Source organism: Aspergillus uvarum (assembly GCF_003184745.1).
Source record: "Aspergillus uvarum CBS 121591 unplaced genomic scaffold BO82scaffold_10, whole genome shotgun sequence".
NCBI classification, from domain to species: domain Eukaryota; kingdom Fungi; phylum Ascomycota; class Eurotiomycetes; order Eurotiales; family Aspergillaceae; genus Aspergillus; species Aspergillus uvarum.
Window position 1 is genome coordinate 371,982 of NW_020291307.1, and position 24,973 is coordinate 396,954.

Genomic DNA, 24,973 nt, shown 5'->3' on the forward strand with positions numbered 1-24,973 from the left:
TGGACATAAGCAGCATCAGTGTGGATACTGGCCAGTATCATACACTACTAACGGCCAGGAGTCATGCCGAGTCATGGTATGTCACACACCAGAATTCTTATGCAATGTAGATCACCCGGTCTGAGTTGTAGAACACAACCCCTGCATCGAGCATGAAAATGTGTAGTCACCTCAACCTACCCGTGCTTTAATGAATGAGCGGTGAAGGGCTTGCCTTCCAGAGAGATACCTATTTCTACTGGAGGCGCCCTGGTGGCTGCTTTCTCAAGCAGCCGTTCTGTACCTTTCAGCCACTGTCGCAGACGCCAGCATGTTCTTCATAGCCGTGTTCATTCTTGCCGTATGCCTCGCTGTTATCTCATATACCCTGACAACAGTCAGCAACCTGCCGGCGCCAGACTTCCCATCTATTCCACCATGGCAGACGCTATCCGACATCGTTGCCGGCATGACACGAGCGGAGTCGTACGATCATGGGATGCGACCCATCGTCGAAAAGCATGGCGCCGTCAACATCTGGCAGGGCGGTCGCTGGGTCGTTGTGGTGACGCGCCCCGAACTGGTGACCCAGGTCTTCCGCAACGATGATATCTCGCCAAGGGCGGAAACATTAAGAAGCTGCCCTACAGCGTCTTTGCCCGCCTTTTCGGGGTCAACATCATCGACTCCCATGGTGCACTTCACGACTCCTTCACCGAGATCATCAAGCCGGGACTGCAGCGCAAATTTGATCTCCACCCGGTGCGAGCCAGCTCGCAGCGGTTGGCGCAGAGCCTGCAGCAGCAGCAAAAGCACCGGCCCGGGTCGAGGGTGGAAATCCAACATTCGACTCTCAATTGGGCGATCGACGTCGTCGCCGACAGTCTCATGGATTTGAGCCCGGAGCGCATGGCGGAGCATCGTCCGGCTGTGCATGAGGCGATGCATCGGTTCCTGACCGGAATCTCGACGAAGCTCCAGACGTTGCTGTACAGTGTCTTCCCAGGCCTGGAGCGTTGGCCGTGGCTGATGCCCTCGGGCGACTACGGTATTCGCATTGTGGATACCCTAGAAGCTCGCATCCAGAATCTGGCCGAGATCGCCTCCCAAGACCCCAGCCTGGCAGCATCCCACCAGCCTTCACACTACGATAACGAGAAATTGATCCATCGCCTGCGGCGCGCATTGGAGAGGGGGGATATATCCAAGGACCACTTCCGCGGCAACCTGAACCAGCTCTTCATCGCCGCGGTGGAGAACATCGACATCGTGCTCAACTCCGCCATGTGGGAACTGGGGAAGAACCCCACGCTGCAGAATCGCCTGCGGCAGGAGGTCCTCGCGTGGCTGCCCGCCAACAAGCAGACCGGGTATTCCGAGAGCGATCTCGACGCGCTCCCGCTCCTCACAGCTACCATCTACGAGGCTCTTCGCTTGTACCCGCCTCTCATCAACCTGATCAACCGATCCACGACCCAGCCGGTCTGCCTGGGATCCACGAGCAGCCGCCCCCTCCCGACGGGGACCTGGGCCGGCTGGCACGCATACGGTACGCACACCGACCCCAGTGTCTGGGGGGCCTCCGCGCGGGAATTCGACCCCGATCGCTGGGGCTGCGACCCGGTCTCGATTCGCAACATGTTTCGCTCGATGCAGGTCAAGGGGAAGTACCTCCCGTTCACGACCCACGCGCGCCGATGTCTGGCCAGTAAGTTCGCCATCACCGTGCTCAAGATCGCCCTCTGTGAGCTGCTCGTCGCGGTCGAATGGGAGCGAGATCCCGAGTATAAGTTCGAGTTGGTCAAGGTAGGGTTGCGCCCCCGCTTCGGTCCGGAACAATGGTTACTAAGCATTATATAGGGTGTACTGATGGGCCCACGCAACTGCAGGCTTTTGTTTAAAGAGAGGAGTGACAAACCATCTGGTGCCTAAGACCTGCGATCTGCAGTCCCGTATAATTTACTATTTGGAACAGAGACTCGAGACATAAAGCGTAGAATCAGCTACGGAGAAATGTACAAGCCTGGTCTGGCACGACTCCTTCCCATTCTGTTTGCCGCGCTTGCTTGTAGCCTCGTTGGGCCTCGAACTCGCCCTCAAAACTTGACTTCAGTCTCCAAAAAATCGCCCATTGACACTAGCAACCCGCCTACACGGGTTCAATGTAATCGGAATGCTTAGGCTGTCAAGCTATTATCCGACTAAGATGACACGAGGTCGTTGCCACAGGGTAATCAAGACCCAGCCCATTCCTATCCAGGATAGGTCCCTCAGTTCTTCTTCGCGCGACTATACTCAGATTCCTGCTCGGCACAGATGAACCCCATGATGACCTACTTTGCCCATTTGAATCAAGAGTTAGCTTTTGCTAAGGGTCTTAGTTTTGGTGCATGTGTGATAATATCTCACCCGAGAAGGAAATCCGGGCGTCCGAATTCTTGTCGCAGAACTCGAAGAAGTCGGCAAGACTCTCTTTCTTCTCGCCGGTGGCGTCGACTAACACTGTGCGGACACATTTCCTGCAGGACTGTCAGCAGCTTGGATCGATCAATGACCAGAGATTAGGCGGAGGGACAAGGCGGCTTACCGTTCGCGTCCTTGTCCTGCGTGCTTCGAGGGAGGTTATCCGATCAGCAACCATGGACTGCGAGAAGGAGGCTTAGAGAGCAAGCTTACAGCAATGTAGAAATATTGGATCCATTCCTGGATAGTATCCAAAGAGTAAACGATATTCTGGGAGGGCATGTCAGCACCATGTGAAAGTGACTCCCCCGAACAGAGAGCAAGCGAGGGGGGGTCAAAGGTGAAAAGCATGGCGGGACGTCGGACATCGGGGTTCCTCTTCTTCAGGACTTCCTCGTACAACGGCCGCACTGCTCGGCTTTATTCTCTTTCTCGGAATTGGTACGCTGGGCGTCCAGCTTCTTGATCTCTTCTAGGGCGTCCTGGTAATTCTGGATGATTTGGGAGTCCATGGTTTTGTTCTCGGGAGAGAGGGGGTTCTTCGTTCGGGAATTTAAGTGATAATTTGAGATTTGGGAAATGATTAACCAAAGGATCCGAGAAGCGCGGGGGTGTAAATATAAGCTTATGTGGTTTTTACACTGAAATCGAATCTACTCAAAAAAGCCACTGCCATCGCCACCATGAACATCACGGTGTCCGGAACAGGTCTTACCTGTGTCACCGACAAGAACATTCAATCAACCGAGAAATGATTTCGGCGTGGGTCTTGGGTGAACTGGGAGATGCTCTTCGTAGAAGATGTCACCATCCACTTCTTCCACATATGGCGATTCCGGTTCGAAATGAAGTATGCCTATGCCCTCATAGAAAATCCCTTATCCTGTCATTCTCGGTCTCTGCTTCAAATGTACAATCTAACAATTAGAAATTGTAGACACTCGATTTCTACAATGGCGATGAGGGATCTTGAACCGGAAACCCTCTGGACAACGAGGAGAATGCTAGGCCTAGTGAAAGGGGGACAGAGAGAGGGGGTCGACTGCTTGCGAGTATACAAGCTCATTCTCATTAAACGGGCTAGCTGGAGTTTGCCAATGTCTTCTTCTTTTGTCCAATCGCCACGTAATGATAAGAGACACTTCCGCGCAAGAATTTGATAAAAGATTATAGCCCCCAGATATGCGCATTCATCAAGTGAAACTCATAAACGTCTTGTTTCCCTTCCCATCGGCTCACCGAAAACTCAGGCACCATTCTATCCTCGTAAATAGTATCCGGTGTGATGGTGAAGCCTCGCGCCTTGGCACAACATGGGCAACGTGAGAGACAATGGCCATAGTATGATGTCGCGAGATCGGAGCATCTGGACCTGGATCAGTATAACACGAGGTCCATCGCAACCCTGTGACTCAAAATGGATGCCCATACCTGGATCTTGTACAACAACCACACTCCCGCGCGCAACATCCGCTGCGAGCCGCACATTCGCTTCGCTGCCAGTCTGAAAGATGCCAGCCGGGCTGGTTATGAAGGGATAAGTAGGCTCGCTTGGCAGGACCATCTGGGAGGTTTGAAAGCATATCATATCGGTAGTGCTCCGCCACCCAGATTGCTTCGCAACTTCCGTCCAGACACTGATTAGGGACTTGCCTTGGCGTAGTATCCTTGGATGACCGCGAGATTCGTTCTGTTGATTGATCCAGCAGCTCGGACTCTAGTGACGCGACTTTGTTTGGCGTCGCAGGGGACAAGGGGGCAGATGGGAGCCTTGGCTGATGTTCCATGGGAGGGGAATCGTCTTCAATCTGCAAAGCTGCGCGAGCCAACACTTGAAATAATATTCGCTGATCCGCCCTGATGAGCTCGTGGATGTGCAACAAATGCTTATAATTGCGAGCGCATTTCTCAAACTGCTTGAAGCGCAGTTTCTGGGCCTCGAGCCAGCGACCCTCACGCTCCAGTTTATTCTCTCGGTCTAATGGAGTACGTAGCATTCCAGCCTTTGCTGCTAGGGATCGAAGGAGTGGCATTGCTGGTTGTGTGGGTTTGTTTGGCGTAGGCTTAATCTGAAGATCGTTGATAGCAGGAAGGTTTCGACGCTCTGGGCGAGTATATGGTCATTTGAAGAGCTCATGATGACGGTGTTGGTCGGAATTAGAAGTGCATCACGTTTCCATTGCATCTTCGCCGGGAGGACCTTCAAGAAGAGCTAAAAGAAAATTGATTCGCCACACATGCGTCAGTCCCTCTTGCACCTGTAGGGAGCATATAGTCGACAATTGGAAAGGGCGGTAGCAAGCTCGTCCATGATGGAAAGAGACACGGGTTCGGCCTAGTTTGACTCCTTCCTATAATTATCACCTCGACCTGCTGTGATCTTGTCTCGCCCCAACCACATGACATGCTGCTTCCTCGATCACAAGTGGACTTTTGGCCCAGTTCCCTTACGATCAAGTTGAGCATACCCTGCCTTGCCAATATCGAGGCGGTCTGCGCCTGCAGGTCGACCGCCGGCAGAAGCTCTTCGGGCCGGGGGTTTATCTGCAATACTTACTTGACCTACCCATCGACAAGGACAAATATCATAATTAAAAGGATCTTCCATACAAGTCACACACTGATGTCCATTACACCTACAAGCAGCTTATAGATGCAAGATACACAGGTCAATAAAGTTGATGTTATGGTACTGGGATTGCTGCGGCTGCTCGGCAAGCCAAAAATGGATATATATATCTGCAAAGTTTTTTCTATGTTGTCGGGTGTTCTCTGCCACGCACCTGCCTTGTAGCCTCTGTGTTCACAATCTTAGATTCTCGCCATTGCCTCTGTCTCCTCCATCTTGGTCACAGCGCCTGCTCTCCAGCTCTCACCTCCTCACCCCCTCACCCCTTCATCTGCTCACCTGCTCATTTCTTGTTGACTTCACCAAAGTGGCCACAGACCACATCGGCATGAACCGAGAAGACTAAAATGTCTGCGGCATTCACCCGTCTTCGATACTTATATCAATCGTGTCCGATCACCCGACCCCCAGTATCAATAACTTGCCGGAGCTTTCTCCGGGCCCGTTTGGTGTTAAATAGTTAGTCCTCCTCTGATTATCCTGATAAACGTACAGGTGCTGATGGACTGAATACAGGAGTATTTCGTGTACGCTCTGAATCCGCCGCTCTCGGTTTTCTATGCTCAAGATTATGTAGGAAGACGATACGGAGATCCGTTTCCCTTCAGCCAAAGAGTTCTCCGAAGTTTGTGACGCTGCGTATTACTCCAACAATCCCGGCCGAGTACAGTAGTTTCCTCGGTTCGATTTGTCGACAACGAACCTACAAATATACCTAGTACTCATTATATACACCTTCTCAATCTCCTTGTTTCAAGCAATTCATTATCGAGCTTTTTCACAGCATTGGCACTGGGACATGCTGGGAAATCAGCTTATGGGTCGATATCTTCATCCTGCAGCCTTCAACCTCTTTCCCCCCCCCTCGTCCTCGCTAATTCCATCATAACGTGTATACTTAGACTCGCTTACTAACCTCAACCACGTGATCCAACTGAATGTCCTGCGCCGCCCTATCGCGCGCCACACTACCTGCGGTCACACAAGATCTCACGAGACATACGGAGTACAACAGAGCGGCTTTCATTTACAGTGTCAAGTGCTGCGAGATCTTATCGAAGCAATTGTTCTCAACATCCTTGACCCTTTGACCATCTCACTCCACCCTTCGCACTTCACGATGAGGCCCTCTGCGCGACGCCTCCTCGTCCTTGGCACCCCACTGCCGCCATTCCCAACCCCGCCTCAAAGCCGGCGGCGCCGCCTTATGCTCCGCTGGCGCTCCTTCTCAAATATGAACGCGACGATGCATGCTGAAATCAAAGCAACAACGTTGAAAGTAGTGGAGAAAATGTTGAGGCCTGCACCTTCTCTATTTTGGCGTAATGTCGCTGGACGCGTCGATATTGTCAGCCAATGTAGCTTGTAGTCTTTTTTTCTGTAAATAAACGCGTCGATATTGTCAGCCAATGTAGCTTGTAGTCTTTTTTTCTGTAAATAAACGCGTCGAATGTCATCTTTTTCATCGTTCAAATCCATATAAACTAACGAGACCTCCCACATCACATAATGAACGGCACCGCTCTCGCCGCAGGTATCAGCTGCGTTAACGAAGCCAACTGGCACCCAACATCGCGCGTTGTGGGTGTAGGGGCTGGGTGCGGCATCGCCAGCGCGCTTATTGCAGGTTTGTTCATGCATCTGTATCATTGGTTCCGCGCCAGAACCGATAGAAAGTATGCTATGTTCCTCTCCTTGAACTATGTCTATGTAGATGCACATCTAATCAGTGAGACTTATACAGAAACTCTATCCCAAATATGGAATTGAAGAACCTCGATGTCGAGGATTTATATAGAGCGAGGAAGATGCTCAATCTCCCCGGTATAGCTCTAACAAGGCGTCTAATCAGAATAGAAGATAGCTAACAGTCAGTCTAGTCCAGGACTTAAACGCCTTGGATAGCGTTGCTAAAGCCCGACTTGAGAAGAAGGCTGAGAAGGAAAAAGATTATTTGGACGCCCTAGAGAATCGCAACAAGACTCAGGGCGAGGTGATTAAAGAACAGGCGGAGTTTATAAAACTCTTGAAAGATGAACTTGAGTATTACAAAAATGCTCGAAAGACGTCGGCGGCTTCGCCGCCCTGACGACCATCGCTTTTTGGGGGGAAGGCTCTTTTGGGGGGTTTTTCTAGCGGCTTTTTTGGGACTTTTGGTCCAGCTGTGTTTTATGTCCTCGTTTTGTATAACTTATCGTGTATAAATTACATAATGTCAGAGCGTGGATGAGTGATGAATCCAGTTATGTGAGTGTTTTCTGACTGCCATGTACGGTGAAGCAAAGAAGCAATTCCAGGCAAGCATTTTCATCAAAAGTTACAGTCCCCAGATATGCGCATTCATCACACGAGACACGTAGTCATGGTTTCCATGACACCAATCATACAATTTGATTTCCGGTAGCATCTTATCATCGTCAATACTATCTGGTGTGATGGTGAAGCCTCGGGCCTTGGCACAACATGGACAGTATGAGAGACAATGACCGTGGTAGAGTGTCGGAAGGTCAGGACATCTGAGCCTTAGGGGTTAGTACAGCACGTCACTTTTACTTCCACAAATCACCGATCGAGCTCCGGACAACCGTGCATGTCTGTAGGTCAAGGGTAAAGGGCCGTACCTGGACCTCGTACAACAGCCACAATCCCGCGCACAGCATCCCCCAACCGCCGCGCATTCACTTCGCTGCCACTTCGACAGGTGCCAGCCCGACTGCTGATGCAGCGACAAGTACGCGCGTTTGGCCGGCCCCTCCGGCACTTGCGAGAGCATGTTGTGTCGGTGATGCTCCGCCACCCAGATCGCCTCGCAACTTCCGTCCAGACACTCCTTCTGGAGCTGTTTCGGCGCGGTGTCGCTCGATGACCACCTCACGCTCTGCACCACCTTCGATTCGAGGAGTTTCGACTCAAGCCGTGCGACTTTGGCGGGTCGGGCGGTGGAGGAAGACTTCGGCTGAGGCTGCAGGCCAGACGCAGCGTCCTTTTCGGTCTTCAGCTGCGCAGCGCGCGCCTGCACCTGGAACAGGATCCGCTGATCGGCGCGGATGAGGTCGTAAATTTGTTTGTCTTGGTCAACCTCGCGCGCGCATTTGGTAAAGTGCTTGAAGCGCAGCTTCTGGGCTTCGCGCCATTTCCCTCCTTGCTCGAGCTTGGTCTCCCGGTCAGATGGGGTGCGGATGATTCCGGCCTTTGTGGCGAGGGAGCGAAGGAGAGGCATTTTTGTAGTCGTGGGGGAGTTGGTTTGTGTGGATCTGTTAAATGGGGTGACTTCTTGTGGACTGTTATGTGTGGACTTGCCTTGCGTAGACGGACTTTCAAATGTTGTTCAAGTCAAGGATAATTTTAAGGGTCTAGTCTGTGGAAGTTTCTGTCATCCGAAGAGCTCATAATGACGGTGTCTGTCGGGATAGTCGTGTATCACGTTTCTATAGCATCTTCGCTGGGAGCACCTTCAACAAGAGGTGAAAGAATCGCCCCCGTAGGGAACTTAAAGTGACGGTTGAAAAGGAAGGTAGCCAACTCGTCCATGATGGGAAGAGATACAGCTCGCTCAGCCTAATTTGGCTCCTTCCTATATTTTTCAAATCGACCTGCTGTAGATTTAGGGCATTGTCTTCGCCTCAATCACAAGAGGAGCATCCCCTGCCTTGCCAATGTCAAGGCGGCCTGCCGGCTACTGTAGCTCTTCAGGCCGGGGATTTATCTCCACTACTCACTTAACCCACCCATTGACAAGGACCTTTATTGAAATAGCACGATTGAAAAGCGTCCTCAAAAAAGAGTCACGCACTCATATAATTAGGTCTATAGACAGCTCAGAGTTCCAACATACCCGGGTCAATAAAGTTGCTGTCATGTCATAGTAATGGGGGCGTTGCGGCTAGACGATCCAATTAATATACAGTAATCTATCGTCTGTTCCTCAGCATTCCCGCACCGGCCGTACGTCCACTCTGTTTGAAATCCGCGATTCTTACCATTGTCTCTGTCCCATTTCTCATCCCCTTCGCCCTCAGTCTTCTTCACTTCGTCGAAGGGAGCCAAATTCCTCTGTCAAGCCTTGAAGACTGCATTCTCCATAGTCTTCCATTCTAGCGAGGCGATAATAATATCAACCGGATCCTATAATCTATGCAGCAGTCTTGACCTCGTGATTTCTCGCCAGAGTTCTGTGCCCGTCAGGCTGTCGTTGAATGGTTTCTTCTTCTTCTAAGGCCCCTCACAAACAGGTGCTGACATAACACAAGAGTGGTTCATATAAACCTCTAACCCTCCCTCCAGCTTGATTAGAAAGGAATGCAGGAGGAGAGAGGATACTATGAATACCGCCATAAGGTGGAGAAGGCGGGTCTGGATGTCATCAAGCTCCGCCTAAAGCAACAGGGCGAGCTTATCAAAGAGCAGAAGTATATGATTAAGCTTCTCAAGGAAGAAAAGGAGCAGCTACAAGCTGCACTCGATGTTGGCATAGAGAAATCGACCCCTAAGCCCCCCGAGGGCCCCGGCAATCCCAACAACCGGTAGAATCCACACTCTATCACCGGCGACACTGGCACTACCACCAATAATACTGGCTGTGTTACCGACAACACAGACCCCTCCAGCGCCAGCAACCAGCGCCGCAGATTTTGTTTGTGCTGATCTTGGATCCTTGGTTTGGAAGCTTGTCTCAAGAACAGGACTTGTTTGGGCTATGTTTCCGCGCCCTTTGTATACGTTATCGTGTATACATTACAGTGTATGAACTATAGAGTTGGCGGCCCTGCAGCCTCAGGAGCCAGCCAGGTGCCGCTCCCCGCCCATTTGTGGTTCTTAGCTAGTTCCTCAGATAGCCGATGTAACCTGAATCCATTCATCGTCCCTCGTCCTTGACATGAATGCTTGTTGGCTCGGGGGCGCTGCTGGCTGACAAGAGGCGGACAGCCACAGCCACGTAGATAGCTCTGTATAGCAGACACCGGGCTGGCTTGGCAGGACGATTAAGCTGCAAGCTTGTTTAGCCCTAGCCCACTCCTTCGAGATCATGACGGGGTTCTGGCCATCGAATGACTCGTGATCAGCCCTCGGCCAAGGCATCCGAGCGAGTAACCGCATAAGTATTCCGCGAGCGAGGCCGTTCCTGCGATTGAGGCTATTCCTGTGAGCGAGGCTATTTGTGCAAGTAATTGCTACTGTATGGATTCGATTCACCAGCGCTTCTAAGGCCCATAGTCAAGATGGTCGACTGAATCCGGCGGTTAACAATGGTGTCGGCTCCTGCCTCGTTCCTCCTATACACTATCTACAAATCTACACAGCTCTTTCCTCAACACGATTGTCTCAATTGACAAAACCCGCTTCTCCGACCCCACAATTCCTCCTCTCCTTCTCTTTTTCTCCTCTCTACCGCAAGGTGATTTCTTGCTAGTACCTGCTAACACGTCTTACCTTTGGTTTGATCCCCTGCTATTTCCGGCTCTTGATCCCCTCATTTTCTCTCATCTCTTTTTGCCGACCTTCCCTCCCTTCTTTTGCCCGTTTTCTTGAAAAGTCGACCAGATGGGCCGTCTGTGTCCTTCTTCGTTCCCCTCCTTTTCTTCTTCCCTCCGCTCCTACTATCCTCCCTCTCCTCGCCCATCCGCCGTCAGACTTCGACACCACACTCCTTTGCCTGCCTATCGAGGCGTCCGTTCTTTGCGCGGGATGCAGTCCGCCCCACTGCAGCCCGCTGTGTCCAAGGTAAGGATTTTTATTCATTCTGTTGTTTCTGGGAAGCCTTCTCCTGTACCTTTCAGGGTGCGTCCGCTCCTTCTTCTGTGCGCCCTCGGGCCACATCCATTCCTTCTGAGCCAGCTGATGCTCGAACTCGCCTTCGGGAGAGACGAGATGCCTTCACGGCACGTGTTCAGCTCGCTCGTGACAGAATGGCAGCCGTGAGCCGGCGGGCCCCGTTTATTCCTTCTCGTGTGCCTCCATCAGGCACGTCCGCTCCTTCTTCTGTGCGCCCTCGGGCCACATCCACTCCTTTGGTGCGCCCTCGAGCCACATCCGCCGAGGACAGAGCTCAGCGGGCTCAAGCTCTCTTGGAGGCTACCCTTAACATTCCTTCATCGGTGCCTTCTTCTTCTGTGCGCCCTCGGGTCACGTCCACTCGTTCTCATGTGTCCCCAACAGGCACATCCGCTCCCTCTTCTGTGCGCCCTCGGGCCACGTCCACTCCTTCTAGGCCAGGTGATGCTCGTACCCACCTTCGGGCGAGACGGGATACCGCCGAGGCCAGGGCTCAGCGGGCGGAGGCTCTCTTGGAGGCCACCCTTGCATCAAACGCAGCTCAGACTGCGTTTCGTAAGGGCAAATCCAAGAAGATTGTCAGATTCAATGAGACCACCACAGTCTTTACTGTCAGCCGGTGGATCCTCCCATGGAGAGATCAGTTCCGTAGGTAGTGAGGAAGGGGCTGTTTTTGAAGGCTTCTCGTGTCGCTCTTTTGGTTTTCTTTAGTCACTCGTTTTGGGGCTTTGCATTTCCTTTTTTTTGTTGGCCTTTAGGTCGTCCATTCGTTCTCTTCTCTTGTCTGCCTGGCTTGGTTGTACCAGAACCAAGCTGGGTTCTCTTTACTGCTGATCAGGCCACAGATCGGGCATCGGGACGGCATCGTGCACCACCGAAGAACGACAGAGACGACGAAAAACCACCATCTCGATTCGCTTACGGTTACCAACGAGTGTCTAGCGGCCGGCATCACGGACGGACGACAGAGATAAACGCCCGAGTTCGACCCAATTTGTTTACGGTTCGTCGGAATGTCTAGCGGCCGGCATCACCGAAGGACGACAGAGGTGGACGACCTGGAAATGCGTTTGGGGCTGTTGCGGCTTCGTGTCTGTTGGGCAGCAGCATGAGACAGACAACCACGTGTTCTTCGGGCAACGGTCATCGGCGGTTCGAGGGGTGTTCGGTTTGCGACAGCATTTCGATGAATGACAGCAGCAAACGACGATCTTGGCAACGGTTATCGGCGGTTCGACGGCGGTTCGGTTTGCGACAACATTGTGCGATACGACAGGGGCAATCGAGTGGAGGTTTGAGATCGCCGGCGGTTCCAGGGGTGTCTCGTGCCAGCAACTGCCAACGTGGTTCGGAGCGTTGGAGTCAAGTCAATTTCAGTTGCTGGTACGTGTGTCGGAGGACTTTGGGGGGGACGTGTTTCCTATGTCTTTCCTTTGTTCGGCTGTGGAGGACATGTTTGGCCAATCCAACAGGGGGGTGTGGGTCAATGTAGGTCTCCTTGATCATTCCCTTTGTTGCTTCTGACTATCTTGGTCCAACAAGGACTTGTATGGACAATTCCGGCGCGGGTTGAGCCTTTGTGTTTTCCTTTGTTACTTTCTTGGTATCACTAGATACCTGGTTGGGAGGACATGTGGACCAGCTCCAGTGGGGTGTGGATATTTGTAGGGCTCCTTGGTCTTCCCTTTGTTCTGAACACCTGGTCCCAAAGATGGACTTGTATGGACAACTCGGGCGAGGGTTGAGCCTTTGTGTACTGCGGGGGTGGGACTGTGATGTGTTAATGTCACCGGTTGTTCTCCCACCTGAGCGTGCACACCGTAGCCTTCTCCAAGTCCGTATTGTGAATGTAGTTATTGAAGAGTCGTCGAGGCGTAGTTCGTTGGCGCCGAGCTCCCGATGATATATATGGTGTGATAAACAGGTAGTTACGTAAACAAAATGTACGACAAGTACCACATTGACTAGAGTATAGATAGTTCTCTGTAGGGAATTAAGCCAGTTCCTTTGTCACTTTTTCAACCTTCGATATTACACCGGTAATTTGTGACTTGGGAGCCTAATGGTACGCTATACTAAGAATAACTTTGGCTGTTTCTCCCGCTGTTCGAGAAACAACCGGCGAACAAAGGATCCCGGATGGGGGAGCCCTGGAGCGGGTACACTATCCCCAGATTGGCTAGTCTCCGGGCAGCTGAGTCAGCCGATGGGTCGCATTCTCCACATTGGGGGAAAATTCAGCGGGCGAGACCCAATGCATCGCCAGCCCAGCAAACCCGCAATAATAATTTACTGCTGCACCACCACCACCATTGAAACTTCCTTTCGTGGTAAACAAAACACCACTTGCCTAAATACCCCTCCATCCCCCCCCTCCTCCCTCCCTTCTCTCTTCCCCTCCCCCTTCCATTATGACAAGTCGTCGTCTTCTATCCCAAGTCACAGCCATCAAGATCTCTCCTTCTGTCCCCACTGCACGATTGTGGAATTCTCGTGTCGCAGTCAAACCCACCGTCGCTGTCCACCCATTATTTCCGCGGGTCCAGAACTTCACTACTTCACGCGCCATGGAAGCCATCGCTGGCACTGCTGATGATAGCGGGGTCACCTACGCCTCGGTGTCTAACAGATTAGACCCTTTGCTCTTCAAGGCCATCACGAAGTTGGGCTTCAACCATATGACTCCCGTGCAGCACCGCGTAATGACCCAGCTGCAGCCCGACGGCTGGCGCGGCGACTGCCTGGTCCAAGCTAAGACTGGTACCGGCAAGACGGTCGCCTTCCTGCTGCCGGCCCTGCACCGGCTCGTGCACGGTGACACCTCCGTCCCCAAGGACCAGGTCGCCGTCCTCATTATCACCCCTACGCGCGAATTGGCGCTGCAGATCGCCAAGACGTGCGACGGGCTCACCTCCCAGTTGCCTCGCCCGCGTAAGATTGAATGCCACATTGCCGTCGGCGGCACGGCTAAGGCCACCGCGTTCAACAAGTTCATGGCCGGCGACCCCAAGGTCCTCGTCGCCACCCCGGGCCGTCTGATGGACTACCTGAATGATGAGGAGTGCGTCCGCAAGTTCAAGAATATCCAGACCGTCATTCTCGACGAGGCCGACACCATGCTCGAGGCCGGCTTCCTGCGGGATGTACGGCAGATTCTGAGAAAGCTCCCCGCCAAGAAGGAGGCCGGGTGGCAGGGCATGTGCTTCAGCGCCACAGTGCCGCCCAAGGTTAAGGACGTGGTCGACGTGGTGTTGCGCGACGGATACCACCACATCTCGACGCTCGACCCGAACGAGTCCGCCACCCACGAGCGCGTGCCGCAGTATTCGGTGGTCGTGCCCGGCGTCGAGCAGATTTACACGGCCTTGCACGCGCTCCTGAAGGAGGAGATGAAGGGCAAGAAGTCGAAGAAGGTGATCGTGTTCGGCGCCACCTCAAACTTGGTCGCGCTGATGAACATGGCGTTCGGGAAGCTGCTGGAGGGCCAGACCACGACGTTTGAGATGCACTCGCGGCTGACGCAGCCGGCGCGCTCGCGGGCGACCAACCTGTTCCGGGAGACCACCTCCGGTGTCATGTTTGCCAGCGATGTGGTCGGCCGCGGCCTGGACTTCCCCAACGTCGACCTGGTGGTGCAGGTCGGCCTGCCCGCCAACCCGGATCAGTACGTGCACCGCGTGGGCCGCACAGCGCGTGCCGGCAACGACGGCCGCGCCGTGATGCTGCTGACCGAGCGCGAGAGCTTCTTCCTTAAGGTCAACGCCGGCAAGTTCCCCATCCAACCGCACCCCGACAGCGCAGAGATCCTCGCCGCTGCCGCCGATCCCAACCGCTCCAGGGATGTCGTCAACCAGGTCATGGCCGCCGATGTCGACGAGGTCACTAAGCAACGTGCCTACTCCTCCTACCTCGGCTGGTTGGCCGGCGGCGGCCGCCTGCTCAAGCAGATGCAACTCGACAAGCCCGGCCTCGTCCGGCTGGCCAACGAGCTCGCCATCGAGGCCTTCCAGTGCCCCGAGCAACCCCAGCTCCAGAAGTCGGTCGCCCGCAAAATGGGTCTGACCGGCGACATCCCCGGCCTGAGACTCACTGCCGCCGACCCCAAGCTGTCGCTCACGGGCAAGCAGCCCACTCACAACGGCGCGAAGAAGAGCGCCCCGCGCGACGTGCTGAGCCCCGAGCCCAGCGGCGTGGAAAAGCCCTCCTCCAAGCCCAAGCGCGGGGGACCGTGGAGCAGGCGGTACTAAACGTTCCTCCGTCCTCCCTTACCTTCTCACCTTCTGTTTGGCATTACCGGGCTTCTTTTCGCGTCTAGAGTTGAGTGATTCCCTACGAATGTGTACTTATAGATTCATAGATTTGCAATTTCATTGACTAGGGTTTGATGCTTTTAATGCAGGAGATTGGTTCGTGAGCTCGAATTCATTCGGTTCTCACATCACGATCTATCAGGGCCGTTCAAGGTCGAATGCTTTTCTCGGGAATACCCTCTATACTTCTTACCGTGTTTTCGCAATTAAATTTTATTTGTCAGGCTGTACTCACGTTACCAACTGTATGATTGAATGGGAGACGTGAAGTCAGGTGATATAGGCGGGCTACGATGCGTGCAACCAGGCAGCGTAGTAAGCCTGTTCCGTCAGGCTGCCACAAGCCTCCCAGCCTCGGACTACGTCACTCTGGCATCTGACTCAGGTACCCATCCATCCCGAAGGATCCAGGATCCGAACCCACGATAAGCTTAGATCGAATCTCTCGGTGATCTACCTTGGTTTAAGCTTCGGTAGAAACACTCCTGATATCAAGATGCAGTCCCTGGCTATGTCTTTGCACGGCCGCTCTACTACTTACTCGCACCTGAGTCCTGCCCGCAGACTCACGGGAAAGGTTTCTTGACTACCTTGTACAGATTTGTACAGGGGATTGAGTGAGAATGTGGTGTATGGGTGTGGCTTGCGGTATCCACTCATTCCCTCCCACCGTGAATGATACGGACACTCCCGGGGGTTTATTGTGCATCTATCCTCGTACTGGAGATTCACGCGTCGATGAATTGTTTGCGAATTGCAGCCCCTATGGATATTGCGAGCAAACCGATGCGGACGGAGCGATCATGCTGACCTGCACCCAAACTTCCCACACTAGGATGGACTACAGCCGGTCGACGAGCTCCAGTCTACTGCCACTGCACGACCGCCGCGCGTCATCGGCTGGGCGTGGAGAAACGGCCGGGTGGTGAAGCCGAGTGGGAGGCGCATCCCTGTTCGCCATTCTTTAAAAGAGGGGAGATCGGTGGGCTGGTTCTTGGACCTCGTTGCAACAGATATCCTACGTTTGTCTTGTCTCTAAGCCCGAAGAAATCATCAGAAGCATGCCTCTCAAAGTCGTGGTCGTCGGGGCCGAGCTCGCGGGCCTCGGGGCCGCCATTGCTCTGTGAATCGTGCGGGTCATGATGTTGAGGTGCGCTGTGCTCGGCCACAACTGCTTGCTTCTGTTTATGTCTCAAAGCTCAGAATACTGATTATTGGTTTACGGTATACCTAGGTGTTGGAACAATCGAGTTTCCTGAACGAGGTTGGCGCCGCCATTCACGTGGCGCCGAACGCCACCCGGATCCTGCGCGACTGGGGCTGCAACTTTGACAACCTGCAGGCCTGGGACTCGGATGGGAATCTTGTGTATACTCCGGTCGTGCGTTGTCAACACATATACGTCACGCGAGGACAATGTTGCTGGAATTTTGACTGACTGGCATTGGATTGTATCGGCGTAGGTGACCGAAGAACTCCAGAGGTCTCTAGGGATCTGCGATGACTGAGTGTTGACGCACCGGGTTGATCTCGGATCTATCCATCGCGCAGACCCTGCTCGCCCCAATCGCAGCATCAGCGATCGACATCAAGCCCACCAACCAGGGTCCGGGCTTCTTCTACAACACCGTCAGCATGATGATGCCCATTCTGATGCAGTTCTTCACCATGGCCGTGAACGGCATCTCCACCGAGTTTGCCGCCTTCACCTCCACCTTGTCCGTGACCCGCCACACCCTCTTCCGGGCGTGCCTCTCGCTGTGCTACACCTTCCTCGGCGCCCTCGCCATGCCCGGCTACATCTGGGCCTTCCGCGAGGACTGGACCACCAGCGACGGCAACGCCTGCGGCCGCACCTGGATGGCCCTCTGGCTCGTCATGCACGTGAATTGCCTGTGGCTGGACGCGACCACCGTCGTTGTGCCCCCCAAGTTCATGTCCTTCGTCATGCTCACCTGGATTATCCTGAATGTGTCCAGCTCCATCGGCCCCTTCGATCTCTCGTCCGGCTTGTATCGCTGGGGCAACGCCCTCCCTGCCTACGAGCTGTCCCAGATCCTGCTATACATCTGGACAGACGGGTGCAATCGGCCTGCGCTGCATCAGTCCCTGTCCATTCTGTTCTCGTGGTGGGTCGTTGGGTGGGCAGTGTTTGTGGTGGGAATGCGGGCCAGGGTGCGGGCGCGGCGCGGGATGGCTGGAGGGCCAGCGGCGCGCGAGGCGGAGGAAGTGGAGGGGGTGGTGAAGATGTAACTTACCCTCTACCCAGGCTCCTAAGATAGCGTCAGAGGCTTGGAGTCTTTCGGCTCTCATGAATAGATCCTAGATCCAACGCCTAGCCTTCAATCGGGCAATTTGGGGAAAATACTTATATCTTATTCAACTCAAATGTACAGTACAATGCGCTTTCTGCAGACTGGTGATCTGTGGTGGTCGGTCCCTCGTGCTGACCAGAGTGAGAGTCAAGACGGGGGTTCGTCTGCCCTGTTGCCATGCAGTACCCGCTTAATATTCACACATCGCATTATGCAGATAACATCTCCGACGACTACACCTGGAATAGACTAGAATACCGAACGTCGCGGGGCAGACGCGAGCATGCAACTTCAACACCTTCTGCGTATTTATGCTGTCAGCACTGGGGTACAAATAGTACCTGGGTAACCCGATCACGTGATCTGGCGCTTTCCTTTCGATTGTAAGGGATACCACTATTTCACCCCCTTTATTATGTCCAACAACCCCTATACAGAGAATTATTCGCCTCATGTTGGTTATATAAGGGATATGAGAGCAGGCTGAGTTGACATTAGGGTTAGGATAGCGACGTAAGGCACCAAAGTATCATCATTATTCCAATATCCGAAAGGGACTCGCAACTATGTAACCAGACTTATATAGATCCTAACATACAAAAGGAAAAAGATAAAAAACACAAAAGCTCCTACGGCATAACCCGGGAAAAAAAATCAGACCCCATAGAGCATACCGGGACGCTTCGAGGAGCCCACCCCCGCCCCGGAATCAGGCGAATCCCGCCGCCTCTTCCGCTCCACCAGGTCCCTGCCACCAATCTCGAACCCGTCCCTAGACGGATACTCATGTCCATATCCATATACATCAACACCCCTGACACTGGCTAACAACACCTTTGCGTACGCCGCCGCCGTCGCGGCCGCATAGTTCTGCCACCGGTTGTTCCGATGCGAGTCGCCGTAGTCGCAGATCCCGCGGATCAGCACACACGGAAAGAAATCGATGATGCCAACGGCTTCCGTCTCGAAACACAGGATTCCATGCGCCTTGGTGAGGATATCGCGGTGGTAGCCCGCGGGCGGGATCGCGGTGCTGGAGGCGACGAGGCCGTAGTGGATGCGGGGCTGGAGGGTGGGGCGGGGCGGGCGGGGGAGCTCGAACATCGGCCAGCAGCGGTGACAGTCGGTGTCACTGGGGAGGGCGTGGGGGTAAAAGCCGAGGAAGAGGCGGTCGGGTTCGGGGTTGGGGTGTTGGTATTGGATTTTCAGGAGCTCGATCTGGCGAAGGTAGCGATCGACGGAGGCGATGGCAGGCTCCGGGTTCGATTCGAGGGCGCTGATTGCTTCCGTAAGGCCGATGGGCGGCGGGAGGAGGGATCCGTTCAGCCTGAAAGGCCCTCTTTCGGGCGTCTGGGCGATATCATAAGGTAGGACTCCCGAGTACGTGCTGCGGGGGTCGCTGACGACGACATCGCCTAGCCGGATGTCGTGCGCGTCGAAGGGTGTTCCTGCGCCCATGCCGACCAAGAGACAAAAGCGTATCCTGGGAAAGCTGCGCTTCATGTAATTGACACTGGTCAGCGCCGAGTAGGTGCTATCTGAGCCGTGCTGTAGGCAGACGCCGACCACGTTGTGTTCTGCTATACGGCCCAGGACGTATTGGTTGGGGTCCCCGGCTGTCACCGTGACGGGCTCGAAGACCTCGTCGAAAAGAACACGGACTGCCATCAGCTCATGTTGTAAGGCGCAAATAATTCCAACGGTGTAGTGAGCGATTGCCGGCTTTCTTCTGGACAGCTCATGGAGAGCGTGTTTCGACTGGCTAGCTGCCGAATTCCGCATGTTGAAGAACACTTGCTCCATTGTCTGGGACCCCACGTATCCTGAAGAGCGGGTTGCGCCAGTATGGCTCGATGAACTTTGACTATCAACGGGGCTGCCTTTGGAGTGATTTGGTCCCACGAGTTCCGGAACGACAGGCCTGGACCGAGTCGGATATCCGTAGTCGCCCCAATACCATGCATCGTCCGGGTTAAACCCAAAGACCATAGCTCCTACGTCCCAATCAGGGGCCACGGTCATATCTTGAGCCTCGTTCGACATCGCCACAGGTACAAGCATGTCGACATGCTCCGTGCTCTTGAGTCTCCCTCTGACGTCATGCGAATGCTGCGTGTTGCTGGCCTTCGTCGAGCACCAAAGAAGGTCACGGGTCAATCTTACAGGATTCGAGTCTGGATTACCGTTCAGTTCCGCTATACTTTTAATATCACGAGCGCTAGCGGTGAGATAGAACCTGCCGGTTGGGACAGTGTCCCATCTTGCAAATGGTTGTGACCAATTCGCAGGTTGTATAATGTCACCGAAGCCCCGACCAAATAGTGTGACTGCATAGATTGATCGAGTCAGGTCCACCCAGGATCGGCCTTCATATGGTAGGACTGTGTGCCGTAGGTGAATACGATCGTTCTCCCTAATGAGGTCCCGGATATCCCACCCGTCCAGCAACGAGCGAGGCTGTATGCCAGCCGGGTTGTGCCGATTGGTAGCTCTAAGCCGAATGTCTATTGCCTGTTCCAGTAAGGTAAAATAGTTTTCAGCACGGTTTTGAAAGGTAATCGGATCCTCTCCGCTGCCGGAGATGTTTATCTTGCGATTGATCGGATGTACTAAGAGTTGGAACGCCGAGTCCCATTGATATGGTTGTTTGGCTTCGTGTAACTGGTCCTCATGCAAACGCCGAGTAGGCTCAAGTGCACCCTCACGGCGGTCTTCATACATCGATGCTCGAACAAGATGTAGCAGAGCGCTAGCTCCGTTGACCAGCCATCCTCTTTGATCCATTTCATCCCATAGAACAACGTATTTTTGGAAGAGCCATTTCATCTTCTTGATGAATGACGAACGTGGTGCCCTGATGTCTCTTTGACCCATAACAGGCCGTATGCCGTCTGCAAGAATTGGACCTGCAGAGAGCGTGGAGGTACTGAACAGCTCTGTCTCCTCAGTAGTGCGTGGTAATCCTGTATGGCCAATGCTATAGCTCGCACCTCGTTGACCTAGAGCCAGAGTGTCAGTGTCAACCGTCAGAACTCTCGTAGTCATAGCCAGGAAATTAGTATACAAACCTGCGAATAGCTTTATTTCTGGACACCAACCTACTACATGCCGAGCGGCCTTCAGGTCTTGGACTGCGACGGAGAGACCTGGCCACTCTTCACTGCGTAAATGAGACATTCGGCGCCCGTATTCCTGAATGAAATGCCATAAGACAATATTCTGGGAATAGCTAGTCGCAATCGCCATGCTGGTGAATCCCTTCAAGAGTGTCTTTTCATCAAACTCAGATGCTCGAGTCGTGTCAACCAGCTGAGCCAGCATTCCCAGCGGTATTTCGAGGCCCTCGAACATGTGCGGTGGTCGCCGACGTATTGGGAAACCTTCCACTACCACTGGGCTTGCCATCATTCCGTGCCAGCACTCCCCGTTGATGCCCTTCCCGCTCTTCATATGCTTCGTGAGCTCAACTGTGAGCTCAATAAGAAAAGCCGATTGTGAACTGTGATCGTTGTGCTGCGGCCTGGTGACATGAATAATGGGCTTGCTATATGTGACTGTCCCTTGTGAAGGAGAAGTCCGCAACGCAGAAGCCATCCATGCCACCTGCTCGCTAATCTCTGCAATGGCGGGTTCTGTTCCACAAATCTCGAAGAGCATTGGGCGCGAGGACCTTTCACTTGAAAATGTACTTCGCGCACAAGAGACTCGAGTACCATCCGCAAGGATCACTACCACAAAGACAAATGTCAGCAATCCATATGGTCAAACGGCAATGATGAAAGCTACCAGATTTCTTGACCCCTCCAATTACAACTGTCTTTACCAGGCACAGCACGTCCCAGCCAGTAAATGGCCAGGTTTGGTCCATATAGTCCCTGATGGTCAAGGCTTGTACTGATGAGAGGCAGCCCGTGGTTGTAATGATTCTTTCAAATGCGTAATCTGCTGCCTCTTCATACCGCTGCTCCTCGATGAACAGGATTGGGTCCCAGTTCGTTTTTAGTGCAACATTGAACGTCTGACTCGGAGCTTTTCTACTGATACGTGGAGTCTTAGGCAGAGCTCCAATAATCTTTTCGCGGATCCCGGCTCCCGAACTTGGTTCAGGCAGAGCGATTATACGTTCACGTTGAATCCTTTCCAGCAGGAGTGGATAAGCAGGACTGCTGTGGGTTAAGGACCGGTAGTTCTGCAGTTGCGAATAATTGCTGCGAGTCTCAGACTCATTGTTCTGAGCGGCTGAGTTTGTACGAGACGTGGTGGTTTCAGTCTGCCTCATGCAGCCTTTGTGGAAATCCACGATTTCGCGATGAGGGAGGGTCATGCATTGTGACGCTCCGTCGTTTCTTTGCCCCCAAAACCATGGTTTATCGTCCACAGACATCGCTTTATCTGATTGCTGTCTCATAAATTCATTACCGCGCGCGAGGAGAGCTTGCTCAAACATTGACGCAATCTTTCTGAGGACGCGGCACTAAAGGTCAGCCGCAAGTAGATTACACCTCCTTCGCGAAGACTAACCGTCGATGTTGGTGAATCAAAACCATGATATCACGCTGGCTTTGATTGGTGGACGCTTGGCCTAGACTCAGCGCAAAAGCCCTCAGCAGCTCAGGGAGCGCTTCGACGATATCCTGAATGACTTCGTAATTCAGGTCGTATATATCCACAACCTTGGAGAGGTCGCTAGCTAGCCCATGCATAAATGCGTGCATCTCATCACCGTCGCTAGAGCACTTGGAGTGGATGCTTTCCTTGTCGCTTTCGTCACTGGTATTACCGCCCTCCAGTGACTCGGTCTTATCCCAAGCTATATTATTCCGTGTGGATACTGCCACTTCTACTTCATGCCTTTGATGTAGAATGAGGTCATGATCGGAGACTGTGTGACCTGTGCAAGATTCCAGCCCAGTGGCTTGTGCTCCTTTGATCCTCTCCTGCGATAGCACGGCAGAATCTTTACATTTGTCAGTCGTCGCAGTCGCGCCATCTGGGGTTCTAGCTCGTTCTCAATTCAGAGATCAGCAAACGACAAACAGAAAGGAGTAGGCTCCATGTCATATTTACCAGGCAAAGAGCTCATACGTTTTACTGCGGTCTCAGGCCTCGAGAATGCAGATGTCAACAAGTAGTCCGGAACATTAACATGATTCCCATGTAACGACCCAGGACAGCCTGGGGAGGCTTGCTCAAAGCTCCAAAGAGCAATCACAACTGGTCTCTCCCCACTATCCGAGTTTAATTGCTGATTGGCTGTCCCGGGGGGCTTCTTGTGATCGCGGGCAATGCAAATCTCTTGGACCATCGTGATCTTTCGAGTGAGTTCTTCCGTCTCGGGATCCGGGTGAGAAAACAATACCTCACCCCCTAACCAGCTCGTGTCAAAAGGAATTGCCACCACAGAGAAGACTGGATCAGGAGAACACGTTGAAATATTTTTTTTGATCAGAATCCCATCTCGATAGACGAAGTTGTGACACACCCATTGGTCCGCATTGAATTCGCGGATGCTCTTCATTCGCCGGCGTAGCTCAAAGAGAGTTTCCATATTAGATCCTTGGGGCACGTCTTCTGTTGGAATCTGAAGGACGGCATGGAAGTGAAGTATCTCGTACCGACAAGGCCCATTCAGAGACTCAATGAGCATCTCCAATCGAGGGAATCGCCGTCGCCAGCGCGCGATGTCCGCCAGACTCGTCATGCCTACTACAGGCTGATCGTCGTCTGAGCGAATATACGTGTACGGTGCATTGTATTCTCTCCCCAGTGCTCCCGGCGGCCGTGACTGCAAGTGAAACCGAACGTGACTGATCAAAGAATAGGGTTCAGGTTGACGGACGGGCAGTGGATCTTTTTCGTCCGTGCGTACTCTGACTACGGGCTGTGCGGGTAGCGGTAGCCCACAGCTAATATCTAGGGCAGATTTATCTGACCAATCAGGTCCACCGTTCATGTGGATACGCCTTGGCGACTGAGGGAAGGAAGATTCGGACCGTGTGACAGTTCGTATCTGCGTTGCTCGCCCCTGAGGATCGGGGTGCCGAGGGGGCCATTGCGGAGGATCATCGGCGTCTTCATAGTGTCTGTCCATACTCCAATTTCGGTGTTAGCTATGTGATCTCTGCGAAACTCGACTCACAGGATATTGACTCGACGGTGCGAGAACCTGTAGTGGATGAGAGGGAAGAATAGGAGACATTTGTTGAAAGAGATTGCGAGGATGCTGAAGATGGGCGAGGGTGAGTGGGGAGTGAGGCTAGCGACTTCTTGGTCGTACTTATGTTCATGCAGGTGCTAGTCCCCTTTGAGATGGTCTGTCAGCTGACTTCACAAACAGTATCATTGACTCCACACATTAATCTATTAGCATTGGGTGTAACTCCATATGTAGCGCGTTGTGATCCTAGCGTATAAATTCCATCCCACCATATCCACGCCAAACTATCTGAATCCACTTTCCGTCTCCAACCACGTGCCAAAGTTTTTCAGATCCGGATTGAGCTTCCTCAAGGCTTCAATATCAGCCCCATAACCCTCATCATAGAACCATCTAAACATCACTCCAAGTTCCTTGACGGCCATCATCATCAACTTGACCGGAATCCGGAAGGTGGTCGGTACGTCTTGCCCAGTCTTCTGCTTGAAGATTGTTGCCATCTGTTCGTACGTCAACTCATCCCCTGCCAGGGAGAAAGCCTGCCCTTGCGATTGTTCAGGATGTAGAAATGCTTGAGCGGCAAAGAAGCCGATGTCACTGGTGGCGATCAACTGCAGCGGCTTGCCCTTCAGCGACATCTGCCACGCGGTCGCAAAGACCCGGCCAAAGTAATCAGGCGTCAAGTTCTCGAAAAAGGCCGTGGGCCGTAAGATCGTCCACTGCATGTCGGTTCCTTCTGATTTCGTGATCAAATGCTTTTCGATTTCATGCTTGTAGACAAAGTGCGGGACTTTGGTGGGGTTGTTGATGGAGGCATCGCCGCCACGGTCGACGGAGCTGTAGACGAAGAACTTCACGCCTTGTTTGATGGATTCGTCGACTAGGGCCAGACCTTGCCGGCGCTCGTTATCATTGCGTGGATCAGCGGCCTGTGATCCTGGGGGTCAACATCGCGATATCTGTGTGCCTGTCATCGACGTACCTGGACACTGTACACCCCCCAAATCGGAGCGGAGCTGCCAGTCTTGGCGGACCGGAATAGCGCTGCCGGATCATCCAGGTTGCCTTCGACCAGTTTGATCCTGGGTGACTGTTGTGCGAGCTTTTGGGCAGAGGGAGACTGTGCATTTCGCGTGACGGCGAGAATATCGAAGGGGGCATTTTTGGCCAGGAGATTGCGGATCACTGAACCACCCTGTTTGCCGGTCGCGCCGGTGATGAGGACTGCGTTCATGTTTGTTGTTTGCTCAGTTCAATTGACAAGTTGGGATAAAGGATGGATGAGGAACAAATTCTGTCTCGCATTTTTACATTCAACTTATACCTTGCTTTTATCTCGAGTGAAACT

The 24,973-nt window shown here is 53.2% G+C and overlaps 10 protein-coding genes across 10 annotated transcripts; 5 read left to right on the plus strand and 5 right to left on the minus strand.

The window, feature by feature from the left end:
* Positions 1–310: 310 nt before the first annotated feature.
* Positions 311–1,839, plus strand: BO82DRAFT_362397 (cytochrome P450; the record flags this gene model as incomplete). Its single annotated transcript, XM_025636853.1, has 2 exons — positions 311–571; positions 601–1,839. The coding sequence occupies 2 exons, from the start codon at positions 311–313 to the stop codon at positions 1,837–1,839; spliced, it is 1,500 nt and encodes a 499-aa protein (XP_025494853.1).
* A 517-nt stretch (positions 1,840–2,356) lies between these two features.
* Positions 2,357–2,954, minus strand: BO82DRAFT_399484 (uncharacterized protein; the record flags this gene model as incomplete). Its single annotated transcript, XM_025639114.1, has 2 exons — positions 2,357–2,498; positions 2,854–2,954. 2 exons carry the CDS (start codon positions 2,952–2,954, stop codon positions 2,357–2,359), a joined length of 243 nt encoding a protein of 80 aa, XP_025494854.1.
* Positions 2,955–6,580: 3,626 nt separating this feature from the next.
* Positions 6,581–7,160, plus strand: BO82DRAFT_399485 (uncharacterized protein; the record flags this gene model as incomplete). Its single annotated transcript, XM_025639115.1, has 3 exons — positions 6,581–6,747; positions 6,816–6,895; positions 6,952–7,160. The coding sequence occupies 3 exons, from the start codon at positions 6,581–6,583 to the stop codon at positions 7,158–7,160; spliced, it is 456 nt and encodes a 151-aa protein (XP_025494855.1).
* A 228-nt stretch (positions 7,161–7,388) lies between these two features.
* On the minus strand, positions 7,389–8,602 carry BO82DRAFT_362399 (uncharacterized protein; the record flags this gene model as incomplete). The annotated part of the gene is made up of 3 exons (XM_025636854.1): positions 7,389–7,587; positions 7,693–8,385; positions 8,496–8,602. The coding sequence occupies 3 exons, from the start codon at positions 8,600–8,602 to the stop codon at positions 7,389–7,391; spliced, it is 999 nt and encodes a 332-aa protein (XP_025494856.1).
* Positions 8,603–10,977: 2,375 nt separating this feature from the next.
* Positions 10,978–11,817, plus strand: BO82DRAFT_399487 (uncharacterized protein; the record flags this gene model as incomplete). The annotated part of the gene is made up of 2 exons (XM_025639116.1): positions 10,978–11,454; positions 11,689–11,817. 2 exons carry the CDS (start codon positions 10,978–10,980, stop codon positions 11,815–11,817), a joined length of 606 nt encoding a protein of 201 aa, XP_025494857.1.
* A 1,386-nt stretch (positions 11,818–13,203) lies between these two features.
* Positions 13,204–15,346, plus strand: BO82DRAFT_351835 (P-loop containing nucleoside triphosphate hydrolase protein). The gene has a single exon (XM_025634528.1). It carries the CDS (start codon positions 13,255–13,257, stop codon positions 15,088–15,090), a length of 1,836 nt encoding a protein of 611 aa, XP_025494858.1. The 5' UTR covers positions 13,204–13,254; the 3' UTR covers positions 15,091–15,346.
* An 868-nt stretch (positions 15,347–16,214) lies between these two features.
* Positions 16,215–17,406, plus strand: BO82DRAFT_390027 (uncharacterized protein; the record flags this gene model as incomplete). Its single annotated transcript, XM_025638493.1, has 3 exons — positions 16,215–16,276; positions 16,405–16,534; positions 16,705–17,406. The coding sequence occupies 3 exons, from the start codon at positions 16,215–16,217 to the stop codon at positions 17,404–17,406; spliced, it is 894 nt and encodes a 297-aa protein (XP_025494859.1).
* Positions 17,407–17,985: 579 nt separating this feature from the next.
* BO82DRAFT_304150 (Pfs domain protein) lies at positions 17,986–22,197 on the minus strand. The gene is made up of 4 exons (XM_025632173.1): positions 21,990–22,197; positions 21,255–21,928; positions 20,537–21,196; positions 17,986–20,467 (listed from the first exon to the last, which is right to left on the minus strand). Exons 1-4 carry the CDS (start codon positions 22,181–22,183, stop codon positions 18,123–18,125), a joined length of 3,873 nt encoding a protein of 1,290 aa, XP_025494860.1. The 5' UTR covers positions 22,184–22,197; the 3' UTR covers positions 17,986–18,122.
* On the minus strand, positions 21,990–23,697 carry BO82DRAFT_9058 (uncharacterized protein). The gene is made up of 3 exons (XM_025641644.1): positions 23,666–23,697; positions 22,554–23,551; positions 21,990–22,466 (listed from the first exon to the last, which is right to left on the minus strand). The coding sequence occupies exons 2-3, from the start codon at positions 23,419–23,421 to the stop codon at positions 22,309–22,311; spliced, it is 1,026 nt and encodes a 341-aa protein (XP_025494861.1). The 5' UTR covers positions 23,422–23,551; positions 23,666–23,697; the 3' UTR covers positions 21,990–22,308.
* Positions 23,698–23,808: 111 nt separating this feature from the next.
* BO82DRAFT_381444 (NmrA/HSCARG family protein) lies at positions 23,809–24,966 on the minus strand. The gene is made up of 2 exons (XM_025637856.1): positions 24,608–24,966; positions 23,809–24,554 (listed from the first exon to the last, which is right to left on the minus strand). The coding sequence occupies exons 1-2, from the start codon at positions 24,857–24,859 to the stop codon at positions 23,910–23,912; spliced, it is 897 nt and encodes a 298-aa protein (XP_025494862.1). The 5' UTR covers positions 24,860–24,966; the 3' UTR covers positions 23,809–23,909.
* Between the last annotated feature and the right edge of the window lie 7 nt (positions 24,967–24,973).

Bases quoted from the DNA above. Each gene is read 5' to 3' on its own strand.
- BO82DRAFT_351835 (XM_025634528.1), top strand. From the start codon at position 13,255: ATGACAAGTCGTCGTCTTCTATCCCAAGTCACAGCCATCAAGATCTCT.
- BO82DRAFT_304150 (XM_025632173.1), bottom strand. From the start codon at position 22,183: ATGCACGCATTTATGCATGGGCTAGCTAGCGACCTCTCCAAGGTTGTG. The intron at 21,929-21,989 runs GTTAGTCTTCGC...CCGCGTCCTCAG, and splicing joins TTGATTCACCAACATCGACG to AAAGATTGCGTCAATGTTTG. The intron at 21,197-21,254 runs GTAGCTTTCATC...TCTTTGTGGTAG, and splicing joins TGGAGGGGTCAAGAAATCTG to TGATCCTTGCGGATGGTACT.
- BO82DRAFT_9058 (XM_025641644.1), bottom strand. From the start codon at position 23,421: ATGAACGGTGGACCTGATTGGTCAGATAAATCTGCCCTAGATATTAGC. The intron at 22,467-22,553 runs GTATGAGCTCTT...AGAACGAGCTAG, and splicing joins GCCTGAGACCGCAGTAAAAC to AACCCCAGATGGCGCGACTG.
- BO82DRAFT_381444 (XM_025637856.1), bottom strand. From the start codon at position 24,859: ATGAACGCAGTCCTCATCACCGGCGCGACCGGCAAACAGGGTGGTTCA. The intron at 24,555-24,607 runs GTACGTCGATGA...CCAGGATCACAG, and splicing joins GGGGGGTGTACAGTGTCCAG to GCCGCTGATCCACGCAATGA.